The sequence below is a fragment of the Anoplophora glabripennis genome, unplaced genomic scaffold (assembly GCF_000390285.2).
Source record: "Anoplophora glabripennis isolate ALB-LARVAE unplaced genomic scaffold, Agla_2.0 scaffold173, whole genome shotgun sequence".
Lineage (NCBI taxonomy): Eukaryota > Metazoa > Arthropoda > Insecta > Coleoptera > Cerambycidae > Anoplophora > Anoplophora glabripennis.
Window position 1 is genome coordinate 619,196 of NW_019416256.1, and position 23,784 is coordinate 642,979.

A 23,784-nucleotide genomic window follows, 5' to 3' on the forward strand; every position below is an offset into this window, starting at 1 on the left:
CTGAGAGGAGTGTTGTATGTTCGTCTATTGTGACTCTTACAATAAGTCAAGGCGTACTTAAAATATGAAAATGTAAATCCAGCGGTTCACAGAGTCGCTCTCCAGTCGAGAAACGGAGGGATCAACAACTTAGCAGACAACGCACACAGTGTGTGTGTGTGTGAGCGCTGCGGACTGAGATAGCAGGTATACACGCTCTCCATATCGAATACGGTGCACACAAAGTGATCCACTAGTCAAATTGCGTGCCGAGTGAGACGGGACGCGTCCCACCCACGGTATCGGCCGGTTTGGCGAACTGGCAACAGCGCCAGCCATAACCGATATTGTGGCCGCACGGAATGGAGGAGAGAATGAGCTTCACTCGGGTCAAACTTCCCCTCAGCCCCACCACCGAGACTACGTGCCGTTGTTTCTCCCACAGGCAGACAGTTGAACGTCGCGCTCCGAGCTAGTAACACGCGTGAGCTCCCGTTCGATAGACAACACTAGTGTGCTCTGATACCTAACTCTCTTGTCTTCTAACAGAGTTTCGGTCTGTCACTCTTGTTGTATTATGCCGCGCGAAGTGTTTCGATAAATTGACTACATTTATGTTTACCCTCAAATGCTGGGATATACTTCCTATAGGTAATATTTAATTTTCCCTTCTCTTGCAGGGATTTTTTTTTCGAAATCGGTGGATTTGCGGAAATGTCGAGGGGACTTTGGGAAGGTGTTCTAAAGTGATCGCTAACCGGATCTTTAAGGAAGCTCCAAACGTTTTGTGGATTTTTTACGCTTTTCAGCGTTCAGTGCTAACTCTGGATTAACTTTGGATATTCTGTGTTCAGTGTCTTGCCAATGAGAAAAATACACCCGAAGGGACTGAATTAAAAATCTTGTGCTAATTGAAACTCCAATTTGGGATTTTACAAAAAGTAACCTTTAGTGTGACCGAAACTTTACACCTGGAATATCCGAGGAGATAAACAGTTCAAAGTGTGGAAACCAAGTTATTTGTGCTAGAAAGTGACTGTACTGTACTGCGATTCAAACTGTACTGTACAATAAACCAGTAAAAAAAGTTTCGTGGTATTTAGTGTTAGAAAGTGTTTAGCACTCGAAACTGAAACAAATTTTACAAAACTTTAAGCTTTAATGTGACTTTTGAGGTGACTCTACCTTGGATTTGTACACCATACAGGTGTAGCGTGCACTTTGTGTGATAACACTATCACAACTGGCAAGGATACACTGTTTTTTAGTGTTTACAAACAACTTTTATGATCTTCCCAAACCGGCCACAAAGAACACTTCTCCAAAGTCGGCGAACCCTCAGCATTTCCCAAGAAACCCGTGGCCGGCAGATCGCACTTCCAAGTTTTTTTTGCTTTCCTCCACCAAGTGCGACCCGGCTCTTCGCTGGCCACGGCTTGACTAATCGCTTCCACCACGTGGACCGCGGCTGAAGAGTCGAAAAAGCATAACCGAGGTGTCGTTTTTCAGGGACTGGACGCCAGGAGGCGCCACTGCCCAGCAGCAGTTGTCAGTCGTGACCACCGTGTGGGGAGTCACCACGTCCACGCAGTCGGGCCCCCACGGGGGTGGCTACACGGGAGGCCCGACTCCTACAGGCAACCCCGTCTACGGCGGCGGTAACGGCTTGGCCAAGGTGCAGCAGAACTCCTACCAGTCGGCTTACAGGCAGAGCGTTCCTCCTGGGTGAGTCCGTTTGTGTTATTTCCACCGAAAACTCCCTCAAAGGCGGTCGTCTCGACCTCGCGAAGCGTCAGAGAAAAATGCTACAGCTTATCTCCAAAGCACGAGAAAAAATCACTATCCCAAAGTATATAATTGCTAACAACTACGTAGGTCCAAAAACATGAACATTTATTATTTAAAGATTCCAAACACCTCCCCACTGTAATGTCCGGAAGAGGGAAAAGGTTTTTATTTGTGGGTTTACGACAAAAAGTCACTCTTTGTAAAAACTCCTGCTTGTTCCAATATCAAAAAATATCAAAAAATATTATTAGGGATGTCATTTAGGATCCACAGGGAATTAAAAATTTGAGGTTTCACTAATTTTTGTTGAATTTTCTTTTTAAACAAGGCGGGCACCTGATTGTGCGTGCTATAATAGAGGAGTTTATAAAATGAAGGATGCTGTAGCTATAACAACCAAATAAATAATGTTTACCGTCTTCTGTCAAAGTCACTTCGTGATTAATTAGGTAATATTTTATTTGAGATTACAATGCTCACTCTCGAACAAAAAGTATTTATTGTTCAGTGCTATGGTTTGGGTGAAGAAATATCATTCGCGGCTGTTCAAAGACGATTTAATGAGAAATGGCCTGACATAATAGTCACAGATAAGACTATTAAACGGATTGTACGAAAATTTAAAAACACTGGTTCTGTATTAAAAAAGAAAAGGTAACAGCGGTTAACGAAGAAGAAACTTGTAGAATTAGAATAAGAAATGTCCCAAAGACAGCTTTAAGGAAAAGAGCTTCTGAAATTGGAAACGTTAGTAAATCTCGTTTACAAAGATTGCTAAAAAAAATATATCCTTATAAACCAGTGTTTGTCCATACACTAGATTCTTCTAGTGGGACGATTCTAAAAGGTTGGAATTTTGTTTATGGGTAGGTGAGCACCATCTCGAACACAGAAATTTTCCCACAATTTTTTCGGATGAGGCGACTTTTCCACGAAAGAAATAGTGGCTCTCAAAATTGTAGATACTGGGCCTCGGAAAATCCTAATTTTCGGATTAATTGTAGATGACAGTATAAAAAAAAGTTAACGTTTGGTGTGCCGTTTCTTATTTTGGAATAGTTGGACCCTATTTTATAGAGGAAAACTTGAACCAGCATTCTTATTTGCAGTTACTAAGTATGTTTTCTTAAATACCTAAACGAGAGTGGGCTTATTTTCATCCATCTCATTCTACAATTATGGTTAGAGAATGGTTGGACCAACATTTTAAAGATCGATGGATAGGACGATTAAGTCCTGTTCCATGGCCTCCTAGAAGCCCTGATCTAACAATAATGGACTTCTATTTGTGAGGCAATCTAAAACAAAAAGTTTAACTGAACCGCTTGGTAATAATGTGGCCACTTTAAAAAACACATACATTACATTATTCCTTGTTTATGTAAATTTTCATGTTATTAGCAATAAATTAACTTAATAAAAATAAAATTAAAGAAATTGATTATTGCATAAATTTTGCAAATATCAAATAAAGTGGTACATACAAATTAGCTGCCCGCATTGTTAAAAAAATAAATAAACCAATTTTAATCCCCTGTGGATCCTAAATGACATCCCTGAAAATATTTTTCGATATTGTCAAAAATACCTTTACTCTTGGCGACTAACAATATTTTTCTAAATATGAACACCCTGTATAAAAAATTACAAATATTTTAACAGTTTTGACCGTTTTAGAACAAGCAGGAGTTTTTACAAAGAGTGACTTTTTGCCGTAAACCCACAAATAAAAAACTATTCCCTCTTCCGGACATTAGTATATATAAAATGGCGAATGCGCCAAGGAAAATGTATATTTTTCCAAACAAGACTTTTTGAACCCATCAAAATTTCATGAATAGATGTCAAAATTGTAGATAATTATAAAAAAATGTATAGAAGATACAACAACATATATATATCCAGGCCCAATAAAATTATTAATTGCTACGACTATTTGAAAATTGTAGAGGAAAACTGAAGCAAAATTGAAAGCTTGCATGATATACCACATAAGCAGTTTCTTAAAATATATTAAACAAAATTCAAATAACGATTTTAATTTAAAAAATATTAAATATTTTTTATCAAAAACTGAGATTATATCTTCTATCTGCTCAAAACACTACATCGCGAATTTTTCTTTGAAAATCGAGCTAATCCTTAACGTAAAGTATTTCGTTATTTAAAAACGATGAAACTAAAACAAGATTTAATCCCCTTGTGAGATAACAATCGCACGATTACCTCACACTTGCTAGCGTCATTGTCACTTTAAATCGCCTGAAAAAGGTTTTATGGTGTGTGTACACAAAGATAAAGTATAGATTAGCATAGATAATGCAAATTATAAACTCGCACAAATTAGAATTGCCGTAAAAAATTATAAAACATCGAGGACAAGTCACATTTACTGTATTTTCAATCACAGCAGGTATATTTCTTTAAAGGCTCTTCTAATTTAGAACATGTCTATTTGTTAAATTATAAAAAAAGGAAACGGTGAAAATTCGTAATAAAGGTATTTCGTTACCCGTAAGGAATGTTAAGAAGGTACGGAGAGGATATTACAAAAGAATTGTTGCAGCAAGTAAACAAAACGCCCAGACTATAATAAAAATTGCCGTCCGGCATGCCCAATTGAGGTTTCAATATTTTTTAAACAGATCTGAAATATTTACAAATGCTCCAGCCGGCTGGGAGGCACAATGGGCGACAGATATCTAAGCAGACCTAGTTCTGGGAAACCAAACAAAAAGACCCTCCCGACATTCTTCGAAACTGTTTCGAAGGGAAGTAGAAGACTGTGGGTAAAATACTCCGTCCCGTTTTGAATTTATCTCCACGGCTGCTTACACGTATAGTCGATTTTAGTCAACAGAAAGTGTTACGAATATTTCTAACGCTCGTTATCGCTGCCAGCTTTTAAAAATAAAACATTATCAATGCTAGTACATTTTAGTTTTAATAGAAACTTATCGTGGACTGATTAATAATGTCGCATAAATGTCGTTTCACGACTTGCATTTGCACAACTCACAATAGCGAATTAAACATTGCGAAACGATTACGCAAAACGGATAAGTTGAATCTGAACAGAAAATCGGGGATATGAAAACAAAAATACGTTTGTCTGAAATGCACCGGTTTTTGGGAGTTGAAAATATTTATATCTAACGGAGTAAATTTATTCGAAAATGCATTTTTCGCCAATCGACATTAAAGTGACGGCAGTCAGGCACTAAAGTATCACATTTACTGCCTCTTTACCGAAAGTAATTTATAGTGAAATTAGAACAGCCTGTAAGGGATATCCCTTGTCCTGTTTGTTTTGAATCATTTAAGTACTTCGTCTTTGCAGGTTGAAATATTTTCACTAGTAGATGGCTGATGAACTATTGAATCCTCTAAAGTGGTTGAATTATTTAAAATATCGTTTCCAGCACTTGATGTTACTTGCAGCAGGGAAAATTGTTTTGCTAACAACTGATTTACGAGTTATGGACTCATCAATGTAGCCTTCAGCTACCGTTGATGATTGCCATCCACCATGCATTCTTAAAGTTGTGATATCAGCTTCTGAATTTATTAATAGTGTAGCTGAAGTTCTACGGAAACAACGTCCGGTATATTCGAGAACATCCTTCAATTTGAGAAATGCAGCAACTCGTTTTGGCAAATGTGTATTAAAAAAAATTGTTACTATCTATTTGCTATACGTAAATATTCGCTGACAATAAAGGACATTTTCTTCTTTGTTATTGTAGTTGGCAGACTGATCGGCAATCTATTTCCCATATGTTCAATATCTCCAATTTTTATTTGAAGTAATTCATCACATCGACACGACCTATATATGGCAAACATCATTGCCATCTAAAATAATAATAAATCAGTGTTCTTCGTTTACAAAAATGTTTTGTTTATAATTACCTTTGTACCAAAATACAATACATCAGGGGCTTCTATTAGAAATGTTTTAATTTGCTCATTTTCTAAAACGCGTGATTTTTTAGCACGATATCCATTCGATTAATGTTATTCTCAGTAAATGTCTTATATGTTTGCTTCTTCGATTTTTCTGGTAATAAATTACTCTATTGGATTTGCTGGTTCACTAATTTCTGTCGAAGTTAATGTGAATTCTTCCATTTCAAATAATAAAGTTATTTTATGGATTTAAATAGGAACAATATGGCGATTACTGTGTACCTAAGTTATTTACTGAACGCCTGATGAAATTATTATTATTCAGGAAAGAAGTATCATACAATATTAATAATATAAAATAAATAGCCTTGTTTGCTATTACGATAATGATGATTATGTGTTTATCTTGGCAGTAGAGTAAATTTAATGCCATGACTGATTTGATAGACTCGGCTACGCCTCGTCTATCTACCAGCCGTGGCATTAAATCTTGTACTTCACTATCTAGTTAAACAGATAACTATTCTGCAACAACTAGGTAAAGTACTTTGCGCACTAACGCCTAAAATCAAATATGATGAGTAATAAAATATTAAAGTAGATAAGCATTATTTGCATCAAATAGTCCACATTAAAGCTATATAGATTATTTAACAATTTATTCTGATTTAATTAATACCGAATTATCAATTTCAAAATTTTAAAGGTCATGGCGATATGACATATAAAACCACAATACTGTCATAGTAACAAATTAAAATATAAACTATTTTTCACAATAGTTTGTAAAATATGTACACTTTACACATTACCGTGAAAATTACAAACGCTATAACTTATATGAAGTATTTAGAAATAAGTACACAAAAGTTTTTGTTTGTATTAAAATCGTATAAAGCCAATAATTAAAAGAACTAGTTACAAAATGCAACAGTTTGGAAACTAATATATTTTCCACTTGATTTAGAACAAACAAACATTAATAGGTACATGTGTTTTTTTAACTAGGAGAAACATTTTAATAACAATTCGACTAATTCGACTAATGTTTACTACAGTATATTTACGTTGAGACACTTTCACAGAGGTTTCCCTAAAATTTCGGCACAGAATTTACTAATAACGTACGTCCTGACCCTGCCTAAAACCCCCTGGATGTCACGTAGAATCGGCATTGATTTACGAATCGTAAAATATTTCCCTTTTTAAAATCGCGTTTAGGATACTATAAAACATCATGGAACCGGTAACAGTTAGTTGGTAAGTCAAAAATGCGACGTGTCCCTTTAAATTCGTGGAGCCCCAGGTATTTTTGCCGAAAATACACTTCCAATTAGGGTCGTTTTGGGTCCCAACAAAGGTGACCTACTCAGCGTAGGGTGGAAGGACGCGGTGGGGTTGAAAGGGAAGGGGGTGGAATCAGGGATTGTCAATATAACGGGAGAGAGCGTTACTACTGCGGTGGGTGAGCGAAACGAACTCTCGGGCAGTGGCGTTGCGTTGAGGGGGATCAAAATACGGAGGGTGAATGCAAAATAAACAAAAAAAGACTGTTTTCAGAACAAGTAGAAACAGAATCAGATATTTAGTTGTCGAACGGTCTGATCTTTGCATTAAAATTGTTTTAGAAGTATTTTATTTCAGCACGTGCTGGAAGATTATTGTAACTTTCTTATCTTTATGAGGCATATAAAAACATTTCGAACTTGACGCACGCAGCTATAAAGAATATCACCACGGTACGACTTAGAATTCAGATGGCAAAAAAAAATTGTCAGGTTGCAGTGTAACCACTTTATTTAATTAGTTGTTGCGTATTAATGAAAAAAACGTTTAATAGTTTGTAATTACTATCATTACATTGATTAGTTCAAATTTATTAGTAGATCCTTGCTTGCACGCAAAGAAATAAACATGTTTTGATTCCACCGAGCAGAGAATGATTTTTTTTATCTAAATATGAACCTCTGCATTACTAGTGTGTTTTTAGATATTACTTTCTTTGTACAAATACATAAGATCTAATAAAATTTAACTATTTGCTATGTGTAATATCCACATAGTATGAAGGCAATGTAGGGACAAACTCTAATGAGTGTTTTCGCTCATCAAAATGACCAAAAAGGAAAAGGGTTCCAATACAAACCAATGCCAACGTCAACACGCGATGTTGGTAGAAAACCTAGTACAAACCAAACATGATAATACAAAAAATGAAAGCATTGGTTTGCTCCAAACACTTCAAATCATCTTTAAATACATTGAAATGCATTCAAATGAGATCAGCTAAATTGGACAATGCGCAGACACCAAACCCATCCATTCAAAATCTTGGGCCACGTGGTTTGGCCTGCGTTGGAGTCTGTTTTGTTATAAACGATTCCTAAGAGTTGTACGATCCTTGTGTAGATTATTTCCAATGAAAACTTCAGTGTCGCTTGCCTTTTTCATAAAATATACCGTTAACGAGTAAAAGTCCAAAGAGCAAGTGAATAATAAAATCGTTATCAAATACTAGTGTTAAAAGCTCGGATAAGGTTGTTTCCAATTTTCAAAAATTTAAATGGCTCATTTAAGTGTCCAATTCATTTGGCTGTCTTCCATTTAATAAGCACGAACCCGTGCAAAATATGTTGATTGATTTTTTATGCTCGCTAGACGATAAAAGCTCAAAGCACAGAAGTGCTAGCTGGAAATTAGTATGTTCAATCTGTATCTAAGAAATAAATCTTCTCGACGCAAAATAATGCATTTTAATAGTTTGAATTCATCAAATCGATCTTAATATCAACATTATTGTTAAGATTATATTCAAATTATACATTTAGGAAGTTGTGATTGTTTTTTAGTAATGATGAAACCTCGGGAGTAATTCGGTGTATAAGCTTGAGTAATAATGAGTACTAAGTTGAGTAATATTTCTGTAAAATAAAACAATTACTTGCGTCATAAGAACATTACGTCCATGCATGGCAGACCCCACACTACCTCGCTCTTTATTTTATTTTATTTTTTTCATTATTTCTGAGTAATATTTTAGTAATTAATTACGAAAATGAGTACTTACTAAAATTTTGGACAGCGGTTTTCTCCCCGTTATAGACATTCTTCACACCCCATCTCTGAAGGACGGTAAAACTGTTATAGTTTTAGAAAAAAACGTGACTCTCGTTTTTTTTTACTCCGTATATTGAGAGCATCTATAAATTTTATTGCGATATCTTTGCTACACCTTATACAGGGTGATTCAGGTTTAATCTGCATAACTTCAGGAATCGATAGAACAGGTTAAAATAATGTTCATTCATGATATAAACTTTCTTTCAACAAAACTAAGTAATGTTGAAATAATGTAGGAGGGGGGTAGCACACAAAATACACTTCTAAGGTATAAGTGGTTCAAATTTAAGAAGCTTATATAAGATCATAGGGAGTGTTTGTGTTCCGAATTTCACCTCAATCGGATGAGTAGTTCAAAAGTTATGAGGGAAAAGCGAGAAAAGAATTCTATTTCAACGCCCTCTATCTCCGAAACGATGCAATTTAGGAAAAAAGTTTATATAATGAATAAACATTGTTTTTACCCTGTTGTATCGACTCCTCAAGTTATCTAGATTAAACTTGAATCACCCTGTACAGAAACGATTTTGTTTTGTTACCTATTAACTCTTTTCCCTTCTCATATTTTCTAAATAATTTTATTTACCAAAGTATCGATCAATTTTTTTTATATTTAAAAAATAAACGGACCGTTTATAAAAAAGAACAGTTGAATGATAAACCGATCCGCTAATGCAGCGGTTACAATAACACTACGAAACTTCGTTTCTGTTGACAATCTGCGAGTCCGCCGCCCCAAAATCGAACCCCCGAACCAAACGGTTCGATACCCAACGAAACTCGTCGAGCCAATATGCTGTCGCCAGTGTTTTGTCACATCGCAGCCTACTACTACTACTACTCCCTTCGTTGTATATTCCCGTGACAATCGACGATCGCCCTCCGCGCGAGGGTTATTGTTTAGAACCGTGCTTTACCCACCGGTTTAGGCAAATGAAAAAGCGCTTTTTTCTCAGCTCTCCGTACCCCACAAATAGCGCATATTTGCTCTCCCCGTACGATTCCATTGTTACTCATTATATTGCATGTTAAACACCGCTCCACGGCATCGCCGAACAAAGGAGGAAGAATGGCCTCCGCTTGAAAATCGCACGAATGAGCTCAAGGGAGTCGTTATTCGATAGCTGCATCTACCTAGAATTCTCACTGATTGATTTTTAAAAACAAATATCACACGCTCGTTTTGTTGAAATTAGAAGGCAATCCGTTCAGAAATTTGCTAATATAAAAATATGAATTGGGTGAAATTCATATTGCATTTTTAATTAATGAAAAAATACCAGGAAGGTGCTAAGTTACAATTTATAACGTCAGTTTTCAAAATGGTCATCTTCCTTTTCCATTATCAAATAGCTTCCGTGATTTCTTCTTTGTTGAAAGAAAACGTGTTCTCTTAGAAATTTCTTTGATGGTTTCATTGAAAGTATCATTTGTATGCTTCTGATAAGACGTTTTCTGCTTAAACTGTGTTCAGATTGTCCCTTACGGAACATAGAAACGAGAAACCTTTCCTTTGTTACTTGACTTTATTAATAAAGTTTTCGTAATAAACGTTAGCGAACGGAATGATGTAATTCCTCTTATTATTTATTAATCGCATATAAGCCAATATAAAAGACAGGAATTTAAGTAAAAATTGTACAACAAAAGAATTGAATTAAAACTATCTTCAGAATTTCAGAGTTTTTTTACGATTCGACGACTTTCATATGAAATATAATAAAGAGTTGCGTTGTTCTACACTTGAATCCCTTCTACCTTACTGATACTTGTTAAATGCACCAAACGGTGAGACGGAAAGTCACTACTTGTTCGAATGCATCAGGTACCAAGTATAAAAAGACCAGTAGTGTATACCTAATTCAATTTATACCAGATCAACATCTTTGTAGCAATTCTCTTTTACTAGTTAGTCACAAGAAAGCGTTTTTTTTTTAATTTTTGAATGTGGTATAAAAATATTATGAATTTTATCTGATTTTTAAATAAACTATTTTTTTTCTCACAGAGTGGGCGGTTATGGTGCAAATAATGTTATGAACGGCGGCGACAACGGATACGGAGGTGGTAATGCTCTTTCCACTGCAGCCATGGTAGCTGCAGCGACCGCCACAGCAACTGCCACCGCCAGCGTGGTGGCACTCCAAGACAACGGCCAGTTCAACAACCAGCAATACTCGCAGGGCTACCAACAAAGGATGATGCCCATGAACGGCATGAACGGAATGAACCCCATGAGCAGCATGCAGAACATGAACATGGGTGGCATGCACAACAACGTCAACGTCATGGGCAATATGGGCGGTTCGATGGGGCCTAAGATGGGCATACAGGGCCCTGGACCTACTTCCAACTCCATGTATCCCAGGCGGATGGCTCCCTATCCTTCCCCGGCCATGCACATGTCCCAGAAAAGGAACACCCAGCAGAACTACCCCAACGCCTGCCCGACGATGAACCCCAACATGAATCCTTCCCTGAATCCATCGATGAATCCTAATTTCAACCCCAACGCGCAGTACCCCGCGTACGGAACTAGGCAGCCTAGCTTCAACCAGTATCCCTCTCAGCAGTCTTTGGGTCCTACAGGTAACTTTGGTCCGGGACCAGGCAACATGGTTCCTGTGGGAAACCCGAGGCAACTGAGGCAAGCTACCCCACCCTACACAAACCAAGGACAGTATTTCACGAACGGGTCGATGAACCAGTTCCCTTCAAGTAACTCTGGCCAGTACAACATGAACAACAACGCGAGTGGACAGTACGTCACCAACACTTCTGCTCACCAGTTCCAGCAAGACGTCGCGATGAGGAACAACATGAATTACCAGCACAGTCCGATTCCTGGAAATCCTACGCCACCTTTAACGCCGGCCAGTAGTATGCCCCCTTACATTAGCCCCAACCCCGATGTCAAACCAAACTTTAGTGACCTCAAACCGCCAATACCAACGCAAAGTAAGTTAAAGGAAATTAATCTAAAAATATAACTCTACGAGTTACTTAAGTGGCTGAAGGAAGAACCTTAAATAAAATATAGTTTCAATCCATTTTCCAATCCTTTTAAGAGATATATACAGGGTGTCCCTGTTTAGGTTTTACAAACTTTCTGTCAATGTTTAAGATGCGTTATTTCACTACTGAAAATGATTGTGATAAAATTGTTATGGTGAAACATAGATTTTTATGGTGTTTTTGAGGAAACTAAACACGAAAGATGTGCAATTTATGTAAAAATATGGATACGAATTTCTCCACCGTCTTGTCTCTCAGGTTTGGTCTGCTTTATAGATGCAGTCCAGTGGAATTTTTGTATATCTCAAAAAAAAAAAACAGTTTCTTCTATTTGTAGCATTTGAAAAACCAATTTGGATTACTTCTATTGTATATATATTGTATACTTCTTAGGTGAAATAATCAAAATATTAGTATGGATAATTATACATCAAATAGAAATTTCTCATAAAATATTCGACACTATCATTTATGGACAACTGCATTACTATCGAAATAAATGAAATAGACCCCTAAGTTTGGAAACCGATATTAAGAAAACGTAGGGGCAAAAAAATTTGAAATTTGGACCATATAAGTATAGCCTCACTATTACTCTATTGTGTGCGTGCTAAAATTTCACTTAGTTTCGTTATCCCATTTTTTAGTTATTAATGAAAATGTTGAAAAATCACGGTTTTCTGCCTACAAAATTGATACCTTTCACTTTAACTCATCGTAATTTTTTTGGTTAATTAAAAAAATTCCAAATTTTTACTGAGGATAAGTCGAACTATTGTCTTTAGTACTGTGAAGGTCATTTGTCTGAAAAGCTCTTCTTTTTTTTATTTTTAAGCAAAACAGAAGGGAGTGCTATCTCCTTAAAAAAAGAAGAAAAAACTGACTCAAGTAGTAAATTGTAAACAACAATCTGAAAAAATTTGTTAAAATAATAGTTATAAAGGCTATACTGTATACCCTGCATCGGACTGTGAACGTAATTGACCATTCCGATGCTGTTTTTAAGAAAATTATATTTATAACTCTATTACTTAAAAAATTTTCAGATTGTTATTTATAGTTAGTTACTACCTATGATAGTTTTTTTTCTTTTTTTAAAGAACGCAATATTTATGGAGATAGCACTCCCTTCTGTTTTGCTTAAGAATAAAAAAAGCGCTTTTGAGGTCAAATGACCTTCACAGTCTAAATACAATAGTTCGACTTATTGTCAGTAAAACTTTGGAATTTTTTTATCAATTAACAAGAAAATTACGACGAGTTAAAGTGAGAGGTATCAATTTTGTAGGTAGAAAACCGTAATTTTTTCAACATTTTCATTAATAACTAAAAAATGGGATAATGAAACTGAAATTTTAGCACACAATGGAGTAATAGTGAGGCTATATATGGTCCATATTTTAAATTTTTTTGCCAATACGTTTTCTTAACATCAGTTTCCAAACTCAGAGGTCTATTTCATTTATTTCGATAGCAATTGTAGTCAGTCTTCTTTTTTTCGGCCTTTTCTCAAACATACTACCAGCTATATGCAATAAGCATCATTTTTTGCTTAAAAAATAATATTTTTGATTCTTCTCAGAATCTATAAAATTTATCGAAATCAAGGTTACTATAAAACTGAATTTACACCCTTATTCAAACTACTCATTACGCATGTTTCAAGATTACATTTTATCACAATCATTTTTAACTTCAAAAGTATCATGTCCCTACCAAAAAGCAATAGTTATCAATTTATCAAATCTCTCGTAATAAAAAAAATAACCATTTCTAGTTAATACTTTTGAGAGGTATGGCACCATTAACATACATTTTCGGACTGATAGAAACCATTTCACCAATTTGACTGGTTATATCTGAGAAAATTCGAAAAACCTACTCTGAGGCATCCTATAGTAAAAGTACTAAAACATTATTACAGTTCATTCAATATTCAGTTTTCTGTTTAAATATCCAGGATTGGAATAAACGATTCTTACATATCTTTTATTCATCTTTCTTCCAGAAGATGATGAACTCAGGCTGACGTTTCCAGTAAGAGACGGCATCATCTTGCCACCGTTCCGACTAGAACACAACTTGGCGGTTAGCAATCACGTATTCCAGCTGAAGCCCACCGTTCATCAGACGCTGATGTGGCGTCAGGACCTAGAGCTGCAGCTCAAGTGCTTCCACCACGAAGACAGACAGATGAACACCAATTGGCCTGCTTCGGTACAGGTGTCCGTCAATGCGACGCCTCTCATCATCGACAGAGGAGAGAACAAGACCTCCCACAAGCCTCTTTACCTTAAGGATGTCTGCCAACCCGGCAGAAACACCATACAAATCACCGTGTCAGCATGTTGTTGTGTACGTGTATTATTATCATGTCCGTCGTTCATTTCTGAAAGAATATTTCTTTTCCAGTCACATCTGTTTGTTCTACAACTGGTGCACAGACCAAGCGTCAGGTCAGTCTTACAGGGCCTACTGAGGAAACGACTCCTAACGGCCGATCATTGCATAGCGAAGATCAAGAGGAACTTCAGTAATACCGGCTCAGGTCCTAACATGGAACGCGACAGAGACGCCGTGGAACAAACGGCCCTCAAGGTGTCCCTGAAATGTCCCATTACATTTAAACGAATCACACTGCCTGCGAGGGGACACGAATGCAAGCATATACAGTGTTTCGATTTGGAGTCCTACCTACAACTCAATTGTGAGAGGGGGTCGTGGAGGTGTCCTGTTTGCAAGTAAGTATAAAGCTGAAGAGTGTATTTCTGTGTACTCGTACATACTTGTACTGACTTATTGAATATTTTTCAGCAAACCAGCACAATTAGAAGGCCTAGAGGTCGACCAGTACATGTGGGGTATACTTAATACTTTAAGCACGTCGGATGTGGAAGAAGTCACAATTGACAGCTCCGCTAATTGGAAGGCAGCAAAAGGCAATGGACCAGGAATTAAGGTAAGAAGAGTTTGCAGTAACTGTAGATTTCTTGACCCTTTAGCACCTAAATTACCGTCGATACCCATTACCTTTTCTTGCAGATGGAAGACGAAGGCAACGACTCCTGTGGAGCCAAGAGGAATAAAGCGATGTCTCCTGGAAGCATGACGCTGCCGACGATGAACAACTGGGACATGCAAGCAATGTCGCCTTACTTGCCCCCAGACATGAACAGTATTGCAAGCGGGTCCATGATGAATGGACCGCCATCCTACAATTCCAGGAATAACATGAACGACATGACTTCGTATTCCGGAAGTAATGAATATCTCAGCGGAAACGGACCGCTGTCCCATCTGAGCGAATCCGTGAATTCTCTGGATCCGCTCAACGCAATGGAGAAGAGTTTGAATGAACAGGTAAGTACAACTTTGAAACGGTCAACAAATACAAATTAGTGTTCTCGTTACTTTCATAACTTCCATATTTTTTTTTGTTTCAGATGCCGCACACACCTCACACGCCTCACACACCTCACACCCCTCACACGCCAGGGGGGACCCCGGGATCGGCTCACACACCCGGTGGAGGGACAGGCCCTCCGAGTGTCCCGCCGCCCACAGACAGCCACAACAACAGTTCCAGTTCAAACAGTAGCACTAACAACAACGGTGGTAGCACAAATCAAGACAGTTCAGTTCCAGAAATTCCCTCGGATCTCAATTTTGATCCTGCCGCTGTCATCGACGGTGAAGGAACAGGACAAGAGGCTCTTAATGTAAGTTGAAATTATGATTTTGAAGTCGTCTTATTAAAGCAAAATAAGTTGGCGCTTATATTATTTTACGTTTCCTTGTTTTGTAATACTGCTCTCTACATACAAAAGTTATGAAAAAAATGCTATTATATAATAGCATTTTTTTATATTGTATTTTATATTTGTATATTAACGGTCGGCAACGATTGGGTTAGTCTTTTAACTAGTAGCGCCCACTATTGATCAGATGGACGAACTAATCAAAAAAACAGCGGGAATTCCAAATTTATGTAATATATTAGGGCGGCCCCAAAAAAAAATTTTTTAGAGGTTGCTCAACATTTTTAAAAATTTCCAAAAATTGATTTTTTTTTAATTTTTTTCTATTATTTTATCATTTTCTCATTATTTCATTTTCATTGAAAAAAATCTCGATTCAGAATATTTCAAATGGATATTTTAATTTCTAAAGGTCGCTCATAATTATTTTAACTTTAAAAGTAGTGTGTACCTAAAATGTTTTCAAGCGACCTCCAAAAATAAATATCAACGAACTAATAATTTTTTTTATTGCATTTGATAAACAAGAGAATAGAAATAACTCGAGATACTTAAAAAATTTCTAGAGGCAAAATTTACTACAGCACTGTGAGTATCAAACATTTATAATTTTTGAACTTTTTAAAATTTAAGTGTCTTGTGATTTATTTCTATTCTTTTGTTCATCAAATTCAATAAAAAAAAATATTAGTTCGTTCATATTTATTTTTAGAGGTCGCTCGAAAACATAGGTACACTACTTTAGAAGTTAAAATAATTATGTGTGATTAAAAATTAAAATATAGATTTAAAATTTTCAAAAATCCAGATTTTTTTCAACCTAGAAAATGATAAAATAATGAAAAAAAAATTTAAAAAATGCAATTTTTGACAATTTTGGAAATTTTTAAAAATCTTGAGCGATTAATCTTCGTTTTTTTGGGCCACCCTACTGCATGCATACAGACAAAAAGATAGTCCTAAACTTCCCTAGAGGATAATGACCAAGCGTGGTATTTTGAAGACCCCCCTCCCCCCTGAACGAGTCACGTAGTATGGATACGTGCCCCAATCGTATACGTATCATAAGTATGAGAGTAGCTTAACGTAAGTTCTTAACAAATTATCCATTCTACACAGACACTGTTCTAGGGGTGAATTAATATTAAATATTTTTAAAAGTCTATATCTAGTTCGCATTCTCATATCGGGTACATTAATATCAATAGATGCCAACAAAATCTGAGCATTTTCCCTTCTCCTGTCCAAAGAGGTCACACCAAACTCTACTCATTGATGTTCATATGATACCATGAACAGATACACTCCGTCCTCTTTAACATATCTTCTTCCTTCTTCTTCTTCTTCTATATTTCTCATTCGTGTCCTTGTTACTGGCAGCTTGTAGGTTCCAAATCGCACTACAGTACTCTAATTTTGATCTTACAGATGCACTGAATAGCCTTATAACTCTTGGCTAGTCCCTTAGAACAAAACCGAGCTTCCTATAACACTCAGCTGGTAAACTTGTAATATGTTCATTAAATGTAATATTTTTGCTAAAAATTACACCTAGGTCCTTGATTCTGTTCAGAAGCTCTATCTCGACACCATTCACTATATAGGTATTTCTTCCGTGTATATGACACCAGTTTACATTTTGCCCCATTTAAAGCTAGGACGTTATCTTTACAAAACGCAGAAACACTGCAACATCATCCCAACATGTTATGCTAAGATAAACCTTCAAGTGATCTGCATAGAGCAAAAACTTCGCATGCTGTATATAATCAGAGATGTCATTTATAAATAAGATAAATAGCAACGGTCCCAATATGCATCCTTGAGGTACACCGGAAGTCGACACAAAAGTTTCAGATTCGTATCAAATCTTCACTAAAAGAATAATAGTTTCAATTTCGATAATAGGATATTATGATTGACTCTATCAAAGGCCTTAGCCAAGTCAGTATAAACAGTATCAATCTGGGAATTATATATATTTTTTCTGTAATCCACACGCTGAACGTACATAAATTAGTAATGGTAGATCTTTTCTTTAAAATGCCATGTTGTTCTTCTAACAAATTTTTGTTTCATATGCCTATAAATCCTACTATATATTGCCCGTTCAAATATTTTGGATATTGAAGGTAGGATTGTTGTGGGTCGATAGTTTGTAATCAGACTAGTATTTCCTGACTTGTGTACAGGTGTTATTCGTCTTATCTTAAACTTTCATGATATAACACAGAAATTAGACAATGAAGACACATAAACACACCTTTACCGTTACTAAACACTGAAATAAATCTACTTACACTTGCCCTATACGATACACTTTAATTTTACTACACGACACAAATTTTACTTATTTATTTTGACTTTACGATTAGTAAAAACCAATACTTCATGCAGAAAAGCATGTAATTCATTACCTCACATATTTCATAGTAAAATGATAGACAAAAAACTAAATAAATATAATAAACTGAAGCAGTGATATGATCGGCCATTCTCGTTTCGCTGAATTAATGTTGGCCTGTTGCTTTTTGCCCGCCAGCGTCCTGTTGTCATATCCCATCAAGTGGATGCTACTCGTGTTGCTAACATTTGCCTTTCTACTTACAGTTACTACCAGACAGCGTGGACCCCATGGAACTGCTATCATACTTGGACCCCCCTGACCTGAACACGCCGCCGTCCAGCGGCAGCAGCTCAGGGCACGCTAACAACTCCGCAAACGACGATATCCTCGCTCTGTTTGAATAAAAGCCGAGTTCCTGAACTCACCTACCACACCAGTGGTGGATTATGTGAGTGAACAAAAGTGTGATAAAAACAATAACCGTGTTAATAATTATTGAAGAAAAAAGGTCTAAATCAAATATTTTCATTTGTAAAATTTGTATATAAATACTTAAATTATGGCATTATGACTTTCTTCTATTGGTCCATGACTTACATGGTGAACCTCATGAGAGTAACGGGAAAGATTGTTAACTAATGGCCACAAACTTATTTACAGTCTTAATATACATGTATATACTGGTTTGATATATTAAAAAATAAATACGTTGAAGGCATTGTTAATAATTTTTCTCGTTTGTGAGAAAATAAGCATTATGCGTCTAAGTTCTAAACTTTTAAGGCTGCAGATTCACAGCGCTGGTCAAAATTTCGGCAACCATGTAGATATTTTACATGTAGGTAAATAAATATAAAAATCGTTATTCCCCAACATGACGAAACTGCTGTTATATAGCGGAAATAACTTGTTAATTATATAATATAGGGAACGACGATGGTCAATAAGGCTTGGATCTGCTGAGGCGAGGGATATAAAAATGCAGCAGAGTGCATTTAGGGACACCTGGGATCGGTTTTACAACTCAGCAGAATTATTTTACTGTTACCTTAACCTCTGAGACTGTTATTATTTTTTTTTAAGGTATTTCCATAAAATTTTATGGAGCAATTTTTGGCCAGCCCTGTACCGATTGTACAAATTTTGTTTGTGTAAGCCAAAATTATAAATAGTATTAAGGACCAATGGGTTAAAGTTATGAACGATTATGGCCAGTCTAGTATAGTATTAACTACATAAAATATACCTAATAGTAGAAAATTTGGAACCAAATTCTAGGTATTTTAGGACTGTTTACCAGTCTTTTTTGCATCTCGATGTGCATAGGCTTCAAGTATTATATGCTGTAAAAAATTCTGTGAACCTCTTATGGCATCAGACGAGACACTTTGGAGGACGCGTTGAAATTGCTACGTGGCATGCAATATTCAGTAACAAATTTCTGCCCAACGCCCGTTTTTAACTTTTGTAGGTGGAATATTTAATGCTAAAATACTTCTACCGATATGATACGTCAGAAGTGAACTTTTTAGTTTTTATTAACGAATTTTCACAGGTGAAATGAAAAAATACTATTTTTTTTTTTTTTTCAGAAAGTTCGAACTGCTAATTCCTCACAACTTTTTTAGTGCTTATCTGACTTGATTCAATTTTTTTTCAAATATGACACTCTCCAGATGTGTAGATTGAAAAAATTCAAAACTCATGTTAGACATTTCGATGAATCGAACGAATTTAATTGAATGAATAAAATTTTCATTAGATATTACGTCGATGAAAATATGGTTACTACTATATTTTTTAATGAAACAAAACACATATTAAATTGACTTGAAAATAATTTTTAATGAAAATTTTTCCACAAAAACAAAAAAATTAGTGATTTTTTCAATCTCTTTAGTATCTCGGGTGGCGTTGCATTTAAACAGTATATGTAATTGAATTTGCTTGAAGATTAAACGTAATGAATTTGATATTTTAAAGAAAATTTAAGTAAAATCAGACAAAAACTAAAAAAGTATACAGTCCGTACGATATTTGTTGAGATAGAACTCCAAGCTAAGAATAAGCCAATAAAGTTCTGTAATCAGAACTACTGTAACAATTTACCGTGGCAGGGGCGTCCCTCGAAATTTTAGAGGTTATTTTGAGAAAACTAAAACTTTTTAGATTATCTTTCATTTAAGATTCTCCCTATAATTGCTAAAGATACTCCTGCAGCAGCTACAACATTGTTTTTATTTTCATTTGGAAAAATTGTCTTAAAATATTTATACACGTTAAACACGATACTCTTCGACTGGGAAGTAAGTTGCTGTCTTTTATTTTTCACCTCTATTGATTTATTTTAATAAGAAATTACACTGATAGAAACACGCCTTCATAACTGCAACACTCTGCACTGCAAGCTGCTACGGTGAATGCCAATGTCTTTCTACCTCAGGTGTCAAATGTGGTTATTCTAAGGGACGCAGGGGTCTTCTTGTATTTCTATCTCAACAAATATCGTATGTTAGATCATTCATTTTACCAATGAAGGAATTTATTATTGTATTATTTCATAAACTACCTTCATCACCATTAATTTTTTTGCTTTTTACAAAATTCGATTTGGATAAAGTATATCTGACGTGGTTTTTAACGAAAACTACATACTCCATACTTACCAAAAATTATCAAGCAACTATTAAAAGCATGTATTTGAACGAAAGTTAAAACTAAACGTTGAACGTACTTGATTTCACTGATTTTGACAATTTTCAAAAGGTACTTAAAAATATGGCCTCATAATGATCATAAAATTCTGCAATTATAATTTTTTTTAACATGTAGATAACATAATTTTGAAGCAACGAACAAAGAACTCAAAATATATTTTTTAAATGTGAATTCACAAAAAAATCGGAGGATATTCTGATTCCTTTAAAAAAATAAACCTATGCTGGCACTAACTCAAAAACTCTGGCCACCAAAATGAAGAAAATTACTGTATAAAAAAAATATTCCATTTTATCACAGCCAAATTTTATGAAATTCGATCTGTATTTATTCTCCGGGCTACCATTTTTTTTTTTTTTTTTTTTAGTTGGCGGCTGAGGTTTTCTGCATGTTGCATGTCCCACATGAAATTATATTATGGAAGTTGTATTTGAACACAAACACCACATATAATATTTTTAATTGATGAGAACTCTGATAAGTCTGTGATATAAAGTTTAATTATAAGTAATTTTAACATAATTCAATTATATTGTATATTAAATGATGACCGATCGTCATTAAATTTAACAGAAAAAAATATTATATTGTGTTATATCGTGGCATCTGTTTGTGAAATTATCATTTGAATTTGATGTGATAGAAATATATATTTTGGTAAAAATAATCTTATGCGTTTTATTTACGAAAACCTTTAATGTGTCTGTCTGTCTGTGTGTATTATCCGACCTGGGGTCCAAGTTTCTAACACTAACGCACTGTTATAGCTACCGATGCAAGGTTCACAGGAATTTTCTACTTCTAATTGCCAAGATTAACTCATTCTAAAATTTAGACGAAATAGATGTCAATATAAGTTATATGTAATAAGTAGAGAAAAATATTTATGCAAAGTTTACAATTAGTTACACGATTAATATAACAAAAACCACTAATTTGCTTCCAGGAGTTGTAAACTTTCTATAAATAAGCGTTCAGTATAAAATCATGCCAATAATTTGTTTTTTGTTTTTATAAGAATAATCTCGCTTAACAAAACACTTGCCAATCATCTCGCTAAACGATCGATTTATTTCTAAAAAGGAGGACCAATTATTTTTTCAATTTTTTTTCTACCGAAAATGAAAACTTTAGTACTTTTAGACCAATTTAACATATCATTTATAATTTTTCCCTATTAATTTTGGACCAATATAGTAAGATAACTTTCTCGAATATTTGTTTGAGTATTAGTGCAGTATACCTATACATATATAAAAAAAAGAAACCAATTGAGTTAAGCTAATTATTGGCAATTTTATATTAGTTTTTTATGAAATATTGAATAGAATAAATTATTATGTAGTGAAGAAGAACTATGTATAATTTTTGCAAAATAATGTAAATATATTGTACATTCATTTATGAAAATATTATGTCTATGCATAATACTTGTTTTTTCTATTCTTCGTTCTAGTATTTTATGGGGATTATTTTTTTTATCATTTTATGACATTATTATTGTTCAGTACAAATGAAAGTTTATTTTTTAATATTATCTAAATTAGTCCTTGTATATTTTATTTTTAATTTAATTTTTTCAACATGTGTTATCCTACTTTATTATCAGTGTTTTGTGCAATGAATAAAAATGTAGACTGATAGTTTTAATATTTATATTTTCTTTTATTTTACTTTCTTTTTTATTTTTACCTTCTATTTGATTTTTTTACACAATTCCTCGTCTTTAGCTAGACACAATGCAATAAAAATACTGCTAATACCTATATCTAGAACAAAATAGTTTTTATTAAGACAGCAGATTCTTTTCTCAATGTTCAAAATTCTAACACATTATTATGATGTGTAGTCAACACAAATCTAAATGAAGTCATTAATTTGCTTTGTATGATATCTAAATTACATAACCACAAATTTAAAAAACTTAAATTATAAAATAGGATAGGTAAGTACTTACCTATGAAAGAGATTAACTATTGATAGCTAATCCTTCAATTTAAGAATATTTGGCAATAACATATACACAGGGGGGTCAAAGGGACACAATAAAAAACATTAAATTAAATTATTTAAACTATAGGTACATTAAAATATTATTTACTGCGTATATAATATTCATCACTTAATTTGTAAAGATAAAGTAAAAAAATATCTATGCATAAGTATATGTACAAGGATATGCTTTAAATGTTTCATAAAAATATTTGCTAGAGAATAAACTTAGAGCTAAATTATATGCTCTCAACGCAATAGAGAAATTTATTTTCTACTCGTACTTAAAGAGATATTAAGTTCATACATATATAACAAAATGTTTTTTGATTAGGTACAATAATTGAAAAACAATAAAATATACTCAAATAAAATTGTGTGTACCTTACCTATAAGAATATACACTTACAGTCTTGCTGCGAAAATTATAATACAAAATGATATAAAAACAGTATTTAATTGTACGTAAAGTTAGACTTTTTTCATTTTAAGACATGGTGCTGAATATTTGGCATAGAATCACACAAATGAAGTGCTTACTCCTATATGCATCTACCCTATGGTTCAAGAACTACAGATGGGTGCACTTATCTAGTTCGCATAGTTTTTACAAATTTAAAAGCTTCCAACACTTTTTTATAAATTGTCAAATATGATTGTTACTTAGGTATGCATTTCTGTATAGTGTCTATACTTCACGCTTCTGTTTGTAATAATATGGCCTACCTTATAAAACCAGTGATATAATAGTATATTATGTTACTAGGAGTAGAAGGCGATCATTATGTGTTGAGCCCAAAAGTTTGCTCGCCGAGGCGTTAGCCGAGGCTGAGCAAATTGGGCAAAACACATAATGAGCCTTCCACTCCGAGTGACATATACTATTTTTTCTTCAAGCGTGAATATAAAAAATTACTAATTTTGAAAATTTATAGCGGATAACGCGATGTTCAATCTCAGCACAAAATAAAATCAGTAGGTAGGTAATACTATTTATTTTATACATTTTATTGATTAATTAAACATGACAGTTTTAACCACTTTATTCATGAATAAAAAAAAATGTAACAATTATTTTTCTTTAATTTGAATTAAACGAATAAACATCTAAATTACCTACATGTCTATCATAAAACTTTATTTATTAACATGAATATT

General features: G+C 34.5%; 1 protein-coding gene across 3 annotated transcripts; it reads left to right on the forward strand.

Annotated features, from left to right (window-relative positions):
- Positions 1–396: 396 nt before the first annotated feature.
- On the forward strand, positions 397–22,290 carry LOC108911109 (zinc finger MIZ domain-containing protein 1). 3 transcript variants are annotated; one of them, XM_018715945.2, is made up of 10 exons: positions 398–630; positions 1,489–1,704; positions 10,805–11,754; positions 13,820–14,166; positions 14,224–14,552; positions 14,626–14,770; positions 14,854–15,171; positions 15,255–15,530; positions 18,180–18,364; positions 21,002–22,290. In XM_018715945.2, exons 1-9 carry the CDS (start codon positions 608–610, stop codon positions 18,318–18,320), a joined length of 2,745 nt encoding a protein of 914 aa, XP_018571461.1. In that variant the 5' UTR covers positions 398–607; the 3' UTR covers positions 18,321–18,364; positions 21,002–22,290. The 3 variants fall into 3 exon arrangements, with proteins under 3 accessions (XP_018571462.1, XP_018571461.1, XP_018571460.1); XM_018715946.2 differs by having other exon boundaries at positions 397–630; positions 13,823–14,166; positions 18,180–22,290; XM_018715944.2 differs by having other exon boundaries at positions 18,180–22,290.
- Positions 22,291–23,784: the final 1,494 nt, after the last annotated feature.

Excerpts from the sequence above, each read along its gene's own strand:
- LOC108911109 (XM_018715944.2), top strand. The coding sequence starts at position 608 with ATGCTGGGATATACTTCCTATAG. Across the intron at positions 11,755-13,819 it reads ACCGCCAATACCAACGCAAA|AAGATGATGAACTCAGGCTG; the intron begins GTAAGTTAAAGG and ends TCTTTCTTCCAG. Across the intron at positions 14,167-14,223 it reads CCGTGTCAGCATGTTGTTGT|TCACATCTGTTTGTTCTACA; the intron begins GTACGTGTATTA and ends TTTCTTTTCCAG.